General features: G+C 42.2%; 1 protein-coding gene across 1 annotated transcript; it reads left to right on the top strand.

Moving 5' to 3' along the window:
* Window positions 1-719: 719 nt before the first annotated feature.
* Window positions 720-16,856, top strand: GINM1 (glycoprotein integral membrane 1). The gene is made up of 8 exons (XM_042894364.1): window positions 720-848; window positions 7,384-7,443; window positions 7,613-7,709; window positions 9,733-9,884; window positions 11,999-12,155; window positions 12,864-12,994; window positions 14,296-14,459; window positions 15,959-16,856. The coding sequence occupies exons 1-8, from the start codon at window positions 735-737 to the stop codon at window positions 16,065-16,067; spliced, it is 984 nt and encodes a 327-aa protein (XP_042750298.1). The 5' UTR covers window positions 720-734; the 3' UTR covers window positions 16,068-16,856.
* The last annotated feature ends 814 nt before the right edge of the window (window positions 16,857-17,670 follow it).

Below are 17,670 nucleotides of genomic sequence, written 5' to 3'. Positions count from 1 at the left end.
TCTTCCCATCTTTTTCTACACACAGATCACTATTTATCTCAAGATATTCAAGACATTCAAGGCCAGGCTGGATGTGGCCCTGAGCAGCCTGGTCTGGTGGTTGGCGACACTGCACACAGCAGGGGGGTTGAAACTAGATGATCTTTGAGGTCCTTTTCAACTCAGGTCCACGCTATGATTCTATGACCCCCATGCCCATCAAGGACCCGCCAATCTCGGCTGTTTCCCTTCTCTTTGCCTGAGACGCGTGCTATTGCGCCGTTACAAAGTTTCCGCCCGCGTTCTCCAGCCGAGGCTCAGACCTCTCACAGTCTAAACCTCAATCTCACGCGTTCTGCGTTGCCGAAGGAATTCCCTCGGCCGCCGCCCCGCGGCACTCCGGCTGCTCAGCTCCCCAGCCCCGTGCAGCCCTCAGAATGCAGCCGGTGCAGCTGTAGCGAACCCCGCCTCGAGCCGTGCGGGCGGATCGCTATAGGCGCCCTCGGGGTGCAGCCGGAGCGCGTTAGCAGGCACTCGTCGTCTCGGGCGCGGAGGCCGAGCTCCCGCTCCTGGGAAACCCGCAGCTATTTCCGAGCAGCGGGAGGGCCCTTCCCGGAGCACCGCCCGCCCCGACGCAGCCCGCAGCAGCAGCCGCCTGCAAGCTCCGCAGCCCCGCGCCGCCTCCTCCGCCCGCCGCCCGGCCCCGCCCCGCCGCTTGTTGATGTTTCACTTTGTTTTAATTCCCGGGTCGCAAGATGGAGGCGGCGCTGGGACGGCGCGGGCGGCGGCTGCTGCTGCTGCTACTGCTGCTACTGCCGTTGACCGCCGCGCTGCAGCTGGGCCCGTCCGCCGCGCTGCCGCTGGGACAGGTACCGGAGGGGCGGCGGGGGGGGGGAGCTGGGAACTGCCGCCGCCAGTGGATGAGGAGGAGGAGGAGGAGGCGGGCGGGGTGGCGGGGGCTGCGGGGGCTGAGGGCGCTGTGAGCTCCCGGCGTAGAGCGGGGCGGGCGCAGGTGCGCTGCCTGCAGACCTCGTCCCGCTGTGCGCCGGCGTTTCGGGCTGAGGTGTGCGGGAAGAGGTGCAAAAGGACCGCGGTACGCGTCTGCCACAAACTTGGTGACTGCGTGCCTGCTGCTTCCTGCCTGCCTTCAGTGATTCATCCATATAGTGTTTGAAAAATATCTGGCAGGCTGAAGAACATTATGGCTATCTGTACTACTGGGCAGATCTACCTCGTGCTGTGTGTGTGTGTGCCCGCTGCGTTGTGACAGGCTGGTGCTGCACGAATACATGGTGCGTTATGGCCGTTTCTTCTCCCAGTGATGTCTGTGCTTCTGAACTGAACCCACAGCAGGTTCCCAATGCAGCTGCGTATTCATGGAATCATAGAATGGCCTGGGTTGAAAAGGACCACAATGATCATCGAGTTTCAAACCCCCTGCTATGTGCAGGGTTGCCAAGCACAGACTAGGCTGCCCAGAGCCACATCCAGCCTGGCCTTGAATGCATCCCGGGATGGGGCATCCACAACCTCCTTGGGCAACCTGTTCCAGTGCAGGGCATCGTGCTGCCTGCTTTCTCCTTCCAGTGCCTATGCTGGTTTCACCCACCCATTGAACACACACTGGAGAATTTGTCAGGGCCTCTTTTCCCCATGGTACTGGTTGAAACAGTCCTCCTGAGGGCCTGGCACAGGCCCTGCACTGACACATCCTGAGCTTGCTTCCTTGTCTCCACTTCCCTTTGCAACCATTGGAAGTGAAATGGGCTTAGGTCTTCAAGATGGAGATCTAGATCTTCAGACATCAGTACTCCCATTCAGGTGCAGTGAAGTGTGGGAGCACAGACATAGCGCAGTTGATCCTCAAGTGCTTTTCTTTGGGTGTAGGGCAGGTGCATTTCAGAGCCCTCATAAAGCTTTACAGTGTGAGCAGGAGCTGGTGGGAGAAGGGCCTGGGCAGAATGGGAATTCAGTGCTGTTGGGTTGGCATCAGCAGCCAGGAGCTTAGCAACACATGGCATGTGATCAGAAGGCTCTTTCCTGAGGAGGTTTTGGACTGCAGGCTGGTTGCAGCTTCCCTTTGGCTGTCATGGCTGTACACTCCAGCATCCTGAAATTATGATGGCACAGCACTACTGATAGCTTCACGTTTTGTCAGTCTTGTGCATGGCAGTAAGTTTGCCTCCAAGACATTACGGGACCCGTAGTGAGGAAAGACCTGAGAATGTTGGAGAACATCTGTGCAATTTTGTTTTCTAAGTTTGTAATGCTTTTGTTCAGCTCTGGAATGGGAACGCCTCCATTGTTGTGCAACACTTGTCGTTTCTTAAATAAGCTGTTTTGAAATCTGGGCATTAGTATGTGTGCTTTAGTTTTGCTTTCTCCTCCCGAAATTTGGACAAGCAAATCTGGATTACAAATTGGGAAGAAAAACAAACAAACAGAGGCAAGGAATGATGCAACAAGAGTATAACTGATCTTCATCAAAGTAATGTGTTTTTATAGTGCTCGGTCAATAATTAGATTTTCTGCCTTAGAATATTTTTGATGTGCTGTCAGGAACTTGCTGAAAGCACAGTGAGCTGAATGCTCTGATGTTTGTTTACTTCATTAGCCGTTGAAAATTTAGATTTAACTGTTTTCTTTCAAAAAGGCTTACTTGCCTACCTGACCTTGTATACATGTAGTTGCGTGAAAAATATTTTTCAGGCTATTTGTTGGCTGCAAGAAACCTGCAAGATGGATTGTTTCTTAACAGAAAAAAAGTAATCTTCACTACATCAGCCATGAGCGTGTGTGCAGTGGGTGTCGTGTATTTTAATCAAAGAAACTTGTTTATAGTGATATGCTGACATCTTTCTTTCATAGCTTTATGCCAATTTTTCTATTAGCATCTTGGCATATGTTCTGAATTTTATACTTAAAGTATACCGCATCATCTTTCTGTGTATATCTGATTGAATTAAAGCAGTGTGATGCAGCTGTGTCCTGATTATGTGAGATGAAGTGTTCAGCTTTAAAATTCTGGATAAAATATTCATAGTGTGAGTTGATTTCATAGGGAGAGAGCAAAGGCAACACACGTAGGGCAGAGGAAAGGATAAGCAATGTTATTCCGTGACCATCACAAAACAAGGAAGGAATATGTGTGCTTGTTCAGAATAGTAAAGCAAAAGCGTCAATGTGTTAGCTTTATATATTAACAAGATAGTTGAGTTGTAGTTACCTAAGCAAGTACTGAATTTCACTGTCTTATCTTAAATATTATCATGCTGTTTAATAATACCAAGCCTTCTTTGAGAAGATTTTGTACTGAAGTTTGGTGAAATATGAGGGGCTAACTGTGGTTCTCCAGTCTTGCTGGGGTCTGTATCAAGACTGTTTCCTACCACATCTGTGCCTGGTGGGCAGCTAAAGCCCTACAGCATAGCTTTGTTTTGAGTCTGATGAAGGAATAAGAACGGAACCTGAGGCCCTGTGGGGCCAGTTTTCCATGTGTGTGCCAGGACTCAAAAGCAGTGTGAATTTGGGTGGTAGTTTTTGGCTTGTTTGAACACTCTTTCCCACAATCTCCATTCAAATTTAGAAACAGATTCTACTTTTGTCCGTTTCTTACTTGCATGGCCACTTCTGTTGATTTCCCATTTCCATACTGCACAGAGGATATCCGTGCACAGCTGCTACAGGGGCTGTCTGTCCCCTTGCTGCCCATGCAGCTGACCGTGCTGCCAGGCACTGTGCCATCTGCTCCTTGAAGCAGCAGGAGCCTTGTTTGGGAGCCTGGGGAGAGGGATGGGACTGTGTGAGGCTCGAAGGCACTTGGGTGCCACTGATTAGACCTACAGCTTTGTCTTGTGTGGCATTTTTCATAAAAGGCTACGGGTGGGTGAAGATATGTGCAGAACCGGTGTGGGGACTCTTTAAGAAGCAACAAATATTCCCTTTCAAATAATGTCAGGTGCTTTATATTCTTTCTGTCACCATTCTCTTTGCTAGCACTCTATTGCACTGCCCCAATGAGCTTTCCTGGGCTCCGTTGCAGCACGTGGTGAAAGGAGTAGAACATAATCACAGCCTGCTTATTGCTGTTGATTCAGGCTTACCAAAATTCACTAGTTCACATAAAACCTGTCATGCGTGTTACCACACTATTACTGCCCCAGCCTTGCTTTCCTCTAACAGAAAAGCATAAATCTGTGTGGAGGTGCTGTCCTCTTTGCAGGTACTGTGTCCACTGCTGCTGTGAGTATCCCTGCCAGAGTGCTGTAACAGTGATGAGAAGTCCTAGGAAAACTCAGGAGATGCATCTGCACCCTATAACAGCATTAGGAGTGATTTTAAGTCATACAAACTAGACTTACACTCATGGTTCAGGCTTCTCCAGAAAGCAACAGAACAAGATGGAGGATTACTGCGTACGGCCTATGTTCAGGACTCAGTAGGTTCATTGCCATTTGGGTCAGTGGTGCAGGAAGGATCAGTGGGAAGACAGCCGCGAGGAACTGATCTCCAAGGAAGAATGAAATGAGCTGGAGGATCAATAAAATCAGGAAAACTGAATTGAAGGGCTGTTATTTTCCCTGAAAAGGTGCTATCAAGAGCAATGAATGACCTGTTCATAAGCTGCAACAGGAAAGTTTCAGGTTAGGCATCGGGAAAGCTTTTAACATTAAAGATAGAGAGGAAAAAAAAGAACACTAGTGTAAATAGTTGAGGAGAGCGTTCATTTTTTGGACATCACCAGATAGCTTTAAGAATTGGTTAAATGAACACCTGTCAGGAATAATGTCAATGCGAGTTGTTTTTTACTCTGGAAAAGGTGGCCTTGAGATGTTTCTGTATCAGTTTGGGAATTTGGAGCAAGAACAGCTGACACCCAGTTATTTGTTCACACCAAAACTTGGAGATCTACTTGCAGTGTTTCACAGCAAGTCTGGTACCAAGACTGGTAAGACTGCTTAGGCAAAACAAGAACATATGAGAGGTCAGAAAATATTCAGATACAAGCGAGTCTCACACCTCTCCCAGCTGTTAGCCGTGTCTCCACTGCTTGTCTGTCTCTTGCTTATGGAGAGGGAAACAAGCTGGCAACAAAGTGGCCGTTCTCCTGCCAGCTTAATGAGCTGTAGCTGCTCACTGACTTGGCAGAAATGGGAGGGAAGGAAGATGTGCTGCAGAGGAGAGAGCTGCACTCCGTCAGTTGGTGGCAGAGGGAGCAAGCTGTTAGATCAGCTCAGCTGTCTTACTTGTCTGCATGCGACCATCTAATGTAATTTTGACAGCACGGATGTGTTCTCCTAAATATTTTAATTTCTTAAGCACATAATGTGCTGTTCAAATGCAAGCTCTGTGTGTGCAATAGAATTCATGATTGTGCTTTTGGTTACCAGGTCAACAGAGCTGACAACTTGAAGAAATCATCACATGCACATTTCACTTTGTGCATACAGTGCTCATTGGATGAGCACATTTATTTTGCCTGAAGTCCTTCATTTTCAAAGACAGCATTTGACTAAAATAAGAGATGGGGGACTTTCCCTCTTCCTAGCAGTAGCTGGCTATCTGATGTTTTACTTTTCTAGTAATCTCTGAGTCGCTTTGTAGATGTTGAGAAAAGATTGCAAAATACTTTGCGCAGAGGAGCTCAGACTTGGTTTGAAGCTTAAAATTGAAGCGTTATTAAGATTGCCTGAAAGATCCATCCTCCAGGCCCTTTGAATTCCCAAAAAAGAGAAAATACTAGGAAGTCAGGACAGCGTCTCGATCATCTGTTATGTAGTTTGGGAGTGTAAAATTAGCACAGCTCTGAGGGCTTGATAAAGTGCTAAGAGTTTGGCAAATTTTTTTTAACTATACAGCATTCTTAAAATATGAGGAACAAAATAAATGGCTTGAGGAAGGCTACGGGATGGCAGAACAGCTTACATCCCACAGTTATATGATGGATCTGGTTTAAATGTTCAGTAATAGATTTCCGGTTTTCTAAGTCAATTTATATGTTATCTGAATAACTGGGATTGGAGCTTTGGAGAAAAGTCAGCATAAATACCCATTTCCTAGGAAGGGCAGGGAAAAAGATTTTTGATCTTGGTGGTCAGAGAATTTTGCTGCTGACTTGACAAATGCATCTGAGACATCAAGGACAAGTAATTTCCAACCAAAAGGAAATTACCTTCCTTTAAGAAAGATGCTGTACTTAGTTAAATAGATAATTAATATGAATCTGTGTTGGATTTTAAACGACACTTTCCCCTGTGAAGCCAGATTTCTGCTGAATCAGATTGGGATGCTGTTTTTCAGTTTGTGGTAGCTCTGGCTGCTATGCGTCCCCATTGTTTCAAGGAAATTTTTATCTTACAGTTGTACTCCAGAAAGTTTCTGCTCGTGAATTGGGATGAGATTGTACTGAGTAAAAACATGGCAAAAAAAATCATTTCTGCTCCAAGTATTCCCTGCCTAAGAAGTCTTTCATTCATTCATTCATTCATTCTGAATTCTGAGGAGTGCTCCTCTTTGGAGACATGCCTCACTTTTTAGTTGCTCAAATGTGAAACTGTCTCAAATGCAGAGCTAAAGATGCTGAAGGGACAGAGAAGAGTTTTCCAGAGGAAAGTGAAACACGGATAGAGTAACGTAAGGCTCCCAAAAGGCAAATGGAGAACTTAACATTATTTCTGAGATGACTCAGGAAAGCAGTGTGGCACTTGTTACATGTTTTTGTATATCGTCACAGGGCAGTTAGGAGATTTCAGGACCCATCTGCTAAAGAACCTCTCAGGTTAGAAGGATGAAATGAGAGGACAGAATGACGGAAACAAGAAATCACAGCAACTGAGGTTTGAAAGAAGGAAATAAATCCCTGGGGCTTGGAGGAGGCCTGTGTGGCATAACTGGGAAATTATAACCAGAGGAGAAGAACAACACAGGATCACTGCTGGTGCTGATAAAGCCAGGTGTTCTTTATCACAACAGGCTGACAGCTTGAAGGCTTAATGGAGCTCTTAAACTTGACAGAGATGGGGAATCTGATTGTATCATGCACTGTCTGTTCTGTTTCAACTAATGTGAGTCTCCTGTTACCATTTACATCCGTGTGTAACAAGTTCTGATAGTTTTGTTTGATTATTATTTTGTCTGCGTTTAAAAAATAAGTTACACTTAGAAGGAAGCAGTCACTTCTTTTTCTCATCGGTCAATTTTATTAAAAAGTGGAGAAAAAAATGTACCTGGAACAAGGAAGCATATCTCTGTTACGTCTGTTTGCAAGGCAGAAAGCCTGAGAATGTGCTTTGGGACCTGCATAGGGCCATTCCGCAGCAGAGCATGTGAAAGTTGCTTATGGCCTGCAGGGCCTTGTGTATTTTCTCACAGAAATATACATCTCTTTTCTTTGTTGTTTTCCAGGAAACAATCAGAGTCAATGTTATGATGTTGAAAAGCAATGGAGAATTTCATAAAGGGCAGGTTTGTCTGGTTTTTCTATTTATTCAGTGAATTAATATGTAGCGAAAAAAGTCAGCATGTGGATAAGAGTATATTGTGGTCTGACTTCAGTCAGTGTTAACTGTGTTCCTGTGAGAACAGAACTACAGCATAGGGGCAGGACTGCACATTCAATCTGTCTGTCTTTCAGGTTGTGTTTAATATCACCTATGCTAACGGACAGGTGTATCTAAATGATTTTCCTATGAGAAGCGGAGTTGCTCACATAACATGTCAAACAGTAATATGTGAGTATTCTTTTTTTTTTTTTTTTCCCTGCAGTATTTTCTTTCCTTGTCATCTAGTAATGAAAGCTTACAATTTCTGCGTGTACTCATGCTCTGCAAATTTCAGCACAGTAGAAGCAAATTTCCCAAATTAGGAAAGTTTTCCTACTGATATGTGTGGAAAAAAATCTTAGTGCCTTGTATTCAAGTCACACTGATAGGCTTGCATCTAAATGGTTGAATCTGAACTCAAGACTCTGCCTGTCTTTTCAGAAGAATGTTTTGCAGGACAAGCTAGACAATGTAAACAGAAGGATGCAGCTCCACCCTGCTAATAGCCACGTCCCTTGGCTCAATGGCATGCGTCCAAGCAGAGGCTCAATAGCAAAAATATGAAGATTTTTTGGGAAGATATTTTTCATTATCTCATTTCTGTCTTTAGTAGACAAAGAAGGTTGTCCTCGACAGGATATTAAGGCACCAGTACGGCAGTTCTGCTGTGTTTTGTAGTAGTTAATGTTTTCAAATGATCTTGAAACTGTTGGTTTTTTGGTATTTTTTTTTCCCCACCAATTAAATGCAGCACCTTTGTGAAAGATCAGAAAGCACTGTGATTTTTGAGATGCTCAGAACATACTGTATAATTAATTAAGTGAGGACCATTGTGTTACTTGCTTTAAGCTTCTGTTGTTCTCAGAACGATCTCTTGATGGATCGGGTGCAGTCATTCTGCTGCTTGGTTTCTGAGGTCATCCCCCATTTATACGCAGTCAGTTTACTTAGAAAATACTAATGCTTTTCTAAATGGCTTCTCTGAGCCATGACCTTGTCTCTTGAACCCTTCCTTCTCAAGTATTATCAATTATTAATTTCACATTATTTCTTTTCCGAAGTGGGAGATCAGTAATTCACTTCTCTATTTCTGGGGTGGTTATGTTCCTATTGCTTCTGTGTTTTCTATCCTAGGATAGAAAAATGTGACAAAATGTCATTTACCAACAAGGTAATGTTTTTATTGACTAATTTTGAGAGATGCTGAGCACTCTACTGTAGCGGATCCTATTAATTTCCAAAACCATAGTTGAATAGTTTGCAGTGGCTATAGTTATGGATGAAAATCTGATACAATGAGAAAAATACTGTTTTGACCTGGGAGTCTGGAATTGTCCATTTGGGTCTAGATCCTCAACACAGTACTTCTGTTACCTGCAAAGCAACAGTTACATGCGTACTAAATTCTCAACAGCAGATTCAGATAATGCTTATAAAAGGCTGAAAGAATATTGAGATACTCATTGTTAGGAGAGGGGAAAAATAATCCTGAATATCTGTATGTAAAATTCAAATTGAGCGAAACGTTCGTAATCTTGAATATTAGAGACCAAGTCTCCAGAGAAGCACTGTCTTGACATTATTGTTACATTGTGCCTGGACCTATATCCCCACTTCAAGTTTCCACAAAGTCAGTTCCAGATCAGTGAACATCTTTAGCTCCAGCCTGGCGCATGAAAGGTTGGGACTGCAAGGAACGTCATTATCTTGGGATCTTTGGTCTTTTAATATCTGCTTGCTGCTGTAATTCAGAAAGTATTCAGCAAGCATGTTAGTGCTTACACCCATGGGGAACAATCCCTCTTTCTTTCCTTCTGCCACTTATTTTCCCGAAGTAAGATTCTCTTAAATGGTTCCAAAAAGGATTTTTCTATATTTAAAACTGCTAAATAGCTTTATGAGGAAAAGGGTCACAGGTGGTGTTGTTTGACTGACAGAACAAGTGAAGCATTCCCCCCAGGTGCCTCTTAAGCAAGCACTGCAGGTGACACATAGTGCTGGTGGCTTAGAAACTGAGGCAACAGTCTTACCTCCTGTGCTGTGTGATTTACGTGGTGGATTGGACTCCTTGACTTCCACTGCTGCCCTCCAGCTCCAGCAAGCCTTATCTTTATGGATGCCACATCTGTGTGCTCCATGGAGAACTCCATCATGCCCTGCCTTCTGCTTGGGGTGGTTTCTCTTTGAAAACTGTGCCATTATGTCTTAACAGTGGAGAATGGCAGCTTGGATGATATGGTGGAGCAGCAACACCTGGGAACTGTCAGAGTTCGCATCATGGTTCATGAGTGGCCTCTGGCATCCAGTTCTGATTTGCAGCTGATTGTCATTCAGGAAGAAGTGACAGAAATTGATGGAAGACAGGTAAGGAAAAATAATACTTTGCTTGTTTTGAGTTTAGGAGAGGCAAACAGTAAAAGAGTTGAAATACTTACACATGTGTGGGTGGTGGTAAAGGTACAAAGCATGTAAGCTAATGCTAGCTAGCACACTGCTGAGGGAGATAAAATCAACCTGGGTCGGCAGAGGTGTTTCATGAGGAGAATTTAAGCTTGAATGTTTACATTCTTATCTCAGTAGTTAATAGTTGGATAACTTTCCATTAAGCTTGTTAGAATATACAATTTACAACTTCCTGAAGGGAGGTTGTGATGAAAAAGGGTCTGGCCTCTTCTCCCAGGCAAATAGTAGGACCTGAGGAAATGGCCAGAAGTTGTACCAGAGGAGGTTTAGGTTGGACATCAGGAGAAACTTTTTCTCTCAGAGGGTGGTCAGGCACTGGAATGGCTGCCCAGGGAGGTGGTGGAGTCGGCGTCCCTGGCAGTGTTCAAGAGGCGCCTGGATGAGGAGCTATGAGAGATGGTTTAGTGCTTGTGGTACTGGGAATGGAAGGGTGGTTGGACTGGATGATCTTGCAGGTTGTTTCCAACCTTGCGATTCTATGATTCTACATCATGAACTTTTCCAAAATGCAAGGAAAGTCAAACTCACAAGCAGTATTTCACTTTCAAAGTAATGTACAAAATTAATAAATGGGCATGTGCTCATTCTGACTCTGAGATTTTGCCCATTCTTTATTTCAAGCTAATAAAACATTTCTACCGCACAGCTTGCAGGAGCATCCTCTGAAGGGGGCTTACTAGGAAAGATCATCTGAGGGCTTAACCTTAGACTGTTTTGTATTCAAGCCAATTAATTCATCTGAATAAAAATCTTGATATTGAACATAGACTTATTATTTTTTTTGAGACGAAGAGCAAAATAAAAAATCCACAAAACTTCTAACTGTATTTGCACACACAGCAGTGAATGTGAGGGGCTACAACTGAGCTGAGATTGAAATGTGCAGAACTGAGTTCTCACAGTCACTTAAAAGTTATACTTTTCCAACCAGAGAGATTATAGTTAGAAGATAGAGCTGTTGTCCTATATTCTGCTGTATTTTTTTAATAGGAAAATGATGATAATACCATTATCTTTAATTAATTGCACGCTCGTCATAAAGTACTCTGGCATGAAGCATTTCTCTGTGAAAATTTTTCTCTTAATAAAAGTGATGATCCCACTGAGATTTGAAGCTTTTTTAGTGAGGTCCTTACCCCACCATTGGCTAATATACTTTGGTTTGGAACATTTGTTAGACAACAGTGTTGCAGTAGTTCATATCTCAAACTAGACATCAAAATGCAAATTGGGTTTTCATAGACACCTGGTGGGAACACATAGAAACCTCACTCTGTTCCCCTAATTACTCTGTTAAGTTTTCAATCTTTCTAATTAGGTATCAGCTGACAGTAACAGTCATCTTTTTAGTTGTATTGTTCTGCACATGTTAAAAGCAAAAGGCTGATGGCTGTGGAAGCAAGAGTGAAATCACGTCATCCCCTGTATTCCTTTTTGAAGACATGTACCTGTTGACAAGCTGTCTTACATCAAACTGTAGTAGAAGAATTGAATATGCGAACACACAGTTACTCTGTACTTCATTGTTGGCTGTTCTGGATGATATCACTTTAAAGAAAAATAAGCCAAAGCTAAACAAAAACAGCAATGAATATCTCAGCAAGATTTTTTTCAGTTGGTGGGGGAAAAAAAAAAAAAAGCAATGACTACAAAAGCAGCAGTGTCAGTCTCATCTGAGCAACATTTCCATGTGCCCTTTCAATATGTATATTTGAGTTTTTCATGCTTTAAAGTGCCTCCTTGACATGAGGAGCTCTGTAAGGCTTGGTTGAAAGCCCAGTGATTGACTACGACGTTTTTGTAGGGAGAGGGAGACCTGGTTCATTCAGCATACATTCTAATACAGCAGTGCCTGTAGAAGTGTGTTAAGTAAAGCTAAGAGTACTGATTCATGTTACAGCATCTGTCTAAATCTTACTGGCTTGGAGTTTACGAGCATGTATTGGTTTTCTTTGCCAGCCTACTTTGTCTTTACTTTAAACTCAACAATATCAATCTGTTTGCACCTCTTGCAGGTTCAGCAGGAAGAAGTAACAGAAATAGATATCTTAGTGAAGGACCTGAGGGTACTGAGACATTCAAACTACACTGTCCCTTTGAAAGAGAGTATGTTGTATTCCATCCCAAGGGACAACGACGTGCTATTTACGCTTCCCAACCTCTCAGGAAAAGGTCTCTTTCTTAGCTGTTACATAATATTTTTGAGCATAATCTACATACTGATTTACAAGGACAAAATAACATTGTTATCCCAGTGTTGTTTTGCATGGTTAAACAGTTGTCAGATTAACCATTAAGTTTTTATTTTAAAATTTATTTATACCTGAATTTTACTCTTCTACATTCTAGCTACTACTTTTGTTTTGTTTCCAAATCTGTTCTCCTTTGAATTACTTGTGCTTGTAAAATCATAGCCCAGACATTTACATAAATTTCTCTTTCAGTGCTGTTTTGGAAATTTCCCTAAAGCTCCCCCTTATCCTGAGATCAAAAGGAAAAACTGTGAAGGAAATACCTGCATGGGTCACTTCCAAATCAGAGAAGAGTTATTAAACTTGAATAACTTTAAAAAAAGAGAAGTTATTGGATACTTTAATCTTATTTCAGTTCAATCAAAAACTCAAGGATTTATTAGGAGATAAATATTTTTATCTAGCTTGTCACTTTTAAAATCTGATGATAGCTGAAATTCATAGCTGAGGGCTGCATTGTAATACTGCTGCTTCTTATCAAGTGGAAAAAGAATTGCTGGTTTTCTTTGATCTTAATGAAATGCATGTTTTTGCTTCCTAGCTCACAGAGTCAACTAATAATAATAAAAAACAAAAAAAGCACCCCTCCAAAACAAGCCTCCCACTATATCCAACTTTTCTTCTTTAGATATTCAAGATCCACTGCAAACTACCAGTCAGTACTTGATCTGGCAGGTAGAAACCACAGTGGATGAAGAGACGTTACCTGGCAAGTTACCAGAAACACCTCTTAGGATAGAACCTCGGTCTTCCTACAAGGTAGGGTCCTGTGGTTGTTTGTCCTTTGTGGCTTTTTTTTTTTCCCTCCCCTTTTTTCTCCTCTGTCTCCACAGAAATGGGAAGATGACTTGGTGACATTCCTAGGAAGACAAATGTAGCAACATGCTGCTGATAAAGCAGAATGTTATAGTTCAAGAGAACAGACAAATAGGCTTCCTCTCTGTTTTTAGTATTGTCTACAGAAACATGTACAAATACAGGGTTACTTCCTTCCTGGATGGTTAGAGAAGGAATCAAATAAGAGCACTGTTAGGATCCAGATGATAGGCTTTCTTTGTGTAGAGGCCAAACAAAACATTACTTAAAGACGGTAATAAGGTGTGTAACATTTCTTTGTTCTCTATTTTTTACTTGAAGAAAGCAATATGGCATATAACAGATTTCTCAAGGGAGAATTGCTATTCCACTTATTTGTGTGAGGTTGTGACAGTGGCTGAAGTCACAGAAATCCCCACAGCCCCACTATGAACAATCCCCACAGCCAACCACTGTGACTGTTACAGCCACAATCCAGAAAACTGTAAAAACAACAAAAATAAATTAAAACTAAGACAAAACCTTCGTAAACTACACCTTAGCAGTGAGAAATCTTTCTTACTCCAGTCGAAGTCACACATATGAGCGTCACATATACATTGTGAAAATGAGCTGTGATATTTACATTATAACAGACTAAGTATTTACAGCAGTTTTAACTTTTTTTTTTTAAGCTTTAAATTGCTTTTTTTTTTTTTTTTTTCCCCTGACAGCTTAGAGGCAGGTGCTGGCCACTGGTTGATGAGCCATGAGTATCACCAGCTGTAAGAAACACAGCAGCACCTTGAAAAGCTTCCAGATGAGTTACAGATAGGCTTTCACAGCCAACTTTGTGGTGGAGAGAAATGCTTGAAATGCACTGCTTAGAGAGGATGGCAGAAATGGTATGCTGCAAGTTACAGATAGGTTAGAGAACGTGCTACCCCCCTCTCCTGAGTTTCAGTGAGCCTTCTCTGCTGTATACAGCAATGAAATCATAGCTACCCTGAGTATAGGTTAAGTAGCCCACCCTTCACCTACTCTGTTCAAGTGTCCTTTGTTTTCCCAAGTGGCCTTTCCTTTCAGGGAACTCTTTGAGGATGAGCCACTTCTGCACAAATCAAACCTTCCATAGAAATAGTTCAGTTGAAAGGTTCCAAACTTTAGAAAAGAAACAAATCTGAGTCACCAATCAATTACATCCTGCTTTTACCAATAGCTGCAGAACTGCACCTGCTATGTTTTGCAACCTGCTTTGATTGTAGGTGATGTGCCAGTGGGTGGAAGACTTGAGAAAATGGCTCTGCAGATTCTGGTTTAAATCTTTACCCATTTTCTTTAATTTGATGGAAGTCATTGTGGTTGGAGTTATTGGAGCAGCGCTCATTCTAAAAGTCTTAAAGGTGATTTTCCCTTCCTGTGAGCCCAAGTAAGTAACTTGTGCTTTTTTCTTTTTCTTTTTTTTCCCCTGTGAAGACAAAGCATTACTGGAAAATCTTTCGAGTCAGGAGCAGCCCCATTTTTAGGCAGATGGTGACAACAATTTCATAAGAAGGATGCAGCAAATTATCATTTCAAGTGACCTTTTGATGCATAGGCAAATTTTTCATTAGAAGCATCTTTAGCTTGGCTGTGGTAATACCAAATTTTGATTAGTTCTTCCAAGGACTACGTTTTGAGACACCATAACATACCTCCAACAGAGGAGGGTAGAAGCTAGAGCTAAGCTGTTCCAGCAATTCTGCATCTTTCCGTAGTGCTGCAGTCATTACTGTAATCATGAAAGGCCTCAAATTTGGCTTTGCAAATTAGGATGGGATTTCTTTAAGGAATTATCTATCTAGGCAGCTTGGAAGCCGTAGGGAGTGGTGGCAAAAGGTTAAAAATAAAACTGATTGACTATGGATGGCTTTATTTGCTTGGCTGGTATCTTACCAGGAACACTGGTATAATATTTTTCGGATAAGCAAGTTTTCCAAACAAGTGTGGAAGTATGAAATGGCAACTGCAGCTAAGAAATCAATACAGATTTAGAGATGGAGTAGGAAAGCACGAACGTTTTTAAGGAACCCAAGTTGACTTGGGAAGCCTTAACCCTTGGAACCTAATGGTTTTTTTTAGGAGGAATGACTGACAGCAAATCTTGCTTCCTCACTTGGAGTAAGCACAGCTGATATTCTCAAATACTGCTGACCAGCTGTGTTTCTGAATGGCCCTGAGCCTGGCTAATCTATGCAGGGATAAGAGTTGGCCTTAGTGCTTCTGACAGAGCTAGGAAAATGGAGGGTTGGTAAACTGAGAAGGCTGGAAACTGCAGTTACAGAAGATACCATGCTTCCCCCTGACACTTCACAAAGCCTGCTGTCAGAGTAGAGTACTTCTTGGAACTAGCTCGTTAGAGCAGGAAAAGTGAAGAAACAGTTTGTAACAGCTGCTCTCCAACAAACACAAGGAGCTTAATGCTGTGAAGCTCTGAAATAAGCAGAACTAGGGGGGAAAAAAAATCTTACCACCACAAACTGTTCAGCAAAATGCCTGATGATCTATCCATGGCAGAGGTTGGTACAGAGCAGAGGAACCATATTGCAATAACTTGTCCAACTGGAGAACACAGAGCCTGTGTGTGGCTTCTCAGAGCATTCTGAGGAACTGAAAGGCTGAATAACTTTAAGCTATGTCAAAATTGAGCCTACTCTGCTGATAGTTCAGACATACAGACTGAATTGGTGGCTCTCTGAAACAAGAGCCAGTACTTTTTAAACCAGTTTTTCATAAGATTTTCATTCTACTTTTGAAGAAGATGTATTATTAGGATAATACTTGACGTATTAAATGAAGGTTTAAGGTGCTTTTAAGAATATCTTATTTTTTAGAACACAGGACTGTTTTGAATATTATTTTCTAATGCCAGCTGATTTTACCTTTCAGAGGCATCCTTCTCCTGGATCAAATGAGCTTTGTACCTGTGATTACCATCAGCTTGCCTTCAGATGTTCCAGACAGGAAAAATAATTTAGATGAGAAAATATGTACTTAATATTGTATTTACTTCAGAGTTGCTCTTTTCTGTTGTTGTTGTTTGTTTTTAATGAATTTTTAGTTGACTTGAAATTTGGCACTTGATCTTAATACTTTGTTTCCTACTGAGAAAACTAAGCAAGTTGATTAATTGGTAAAGGGATAGTCAGGATGAGGCCCAAAGCTGACTTCCTTGTACCTCTTCATAAACATGCAGCCTTTTTCAGAAGCTTCAAAATATAACAGCTACCATTGGTTTTAACTTCTGTGAAGTCACTTCTCTGCAGCTCAGACACGATGCTGGCTGCCTTCACACCTACAGATAAACCAGCTCTCCTAAGTAGCCAGCTGATGAAATTCAGGGTGTCCTGAAGTCTCCAAATACCACTTTCCAGAAAAAGACAAAGGAGTACAACAAAAGTTACATGTGCCTGCAAGCCAAAACAGAGCTACCCAACCTGGGTTCAGGTCTCTTAGAGTTGAGTGTGCCTTGCAAGGAAAGTATCACTACCAAACATCTGTATTGCTCAAGTAATTTGACATATATGCAAAACAAAATTTAAAAAGGTAGATTTATATTTCAAGCACTTTATACTTTTATGACCCCCTACTTCTCATAAAAATTGTTAGCACTACGTGTAACTTGGCTTATTCACAAGGTTCTTTTTGTATTTGTGGCAGTGCTCTGTGACGTCTCAAAATCAAGGAAAAAAAAAATCTACAATACTGGCTTACTAAGTAGGCCCAGTCTTCCCATGCTGATTTGTACTGTTCATGTTTTTCAAATAAACATTTAAATTGTTTATTAGACTGTGTTGAAGCATATATTTATTTTGCTACATAAACTAGCAGCTTCCTTCAGCAACCCTGCGTAAGACTCCACACCAGACCCTGCAGTTTTGTTGCTCCAGGGCCTCAATGTCTTTCCTGTAGTAAGGGGCCCAAAACTGAACACCGTACTGGAGGTGCAGCCTCAGCAGTGCCAAGTACTAGTGTAAGGCTGAAATTTAATGAAGAAAAAATGGGGGAGGGGGCAGACAACATACAAGAGTTTTACCTTACTGCACAAGTATGTTATGAATTGCAATGCAGATGGAAATTGAGCAGCTGTTAGTATGTGCTCTTTGCATCCCTACTTATGAAACTATAAACCAAGCACCTGCACCGCAACAAGAAAGTTTAACTCTGTGCTAAACAGCTGCAGCATAAATGAGTGGTTGAACCTGAAAGCACTGGTACTGCTTCACAAATTGGCCTATTTCCATAAGCCAAATAATCCTCTTATTTCCGTACTGTGTCTATAAAGTTACAAAGCACAAGGAAAGAAATACTTGTTTTAAATTGACAGTAAGTGGGAAAAGTAGTGTCAGTCTTGAACAGAAACACAGTAGTTACCAAACAACGTTGCAGTGCTACCGAGCTATCAAGTCTTAAAAACTTTTAGCAGAGGATTTCTGTTTCAGCACATGCAAGGTTTTCCTGATTCAAGAAAGATTCTTTTCAGAGGAGGGCTAAGTTGAGCTGGGACAAACCTCAAATAGACAAACCATTTTGTAAACAGTTATAAAGACTCCTTGCCACAGATAACAAGGGAAACTGTCCTCCATGCCAGTTGCATCTGC

Source organism: Lagopus leucura, unplaced genomic scaffold (genome assembly GCF_019238085.1).
Source record: "Lagopus leucura isolate 7727_CA_CO unplaced genomic scaffold, USGS_WTPT01 Super-Scaffold_73, whole genome shotgun sequence".
NCBI classification, from domain to species: Eukaryota; Metazoa; Chordata; class Aves; order Galliformes; family Phasianidae; genus Lagopus; species Lagopus leucura.
The sequence above is the reverse complement of the archived record's forward strand: the minus strand, read 5'-3'. Positions and strand labels throughout refer to the sequence as shown.

Coding starts and splice junctions, on each gene's coding strand:
- GINM1 (XM_042894364.1), top strand. CDS start 735: ATGGAGGCGGCGCTGGGACGGCGCGGGCGGCGGCTGCTGCTGCTGCTA. Junction 7,444..7,612: donor GAGAATTTCATAAAGGGCAG/GTTTGTCTGGTT, acceptor TCTGTCTTTCAG/GTTGTGTTTAATATCACCTA. Junction 7,710..9,732: donor AACATGTCAAACAGTAATAT/GTGAGTATTCTT, acceptor ATGTCTTAACAG/TGGAGAATGGCAGCTTGGAT.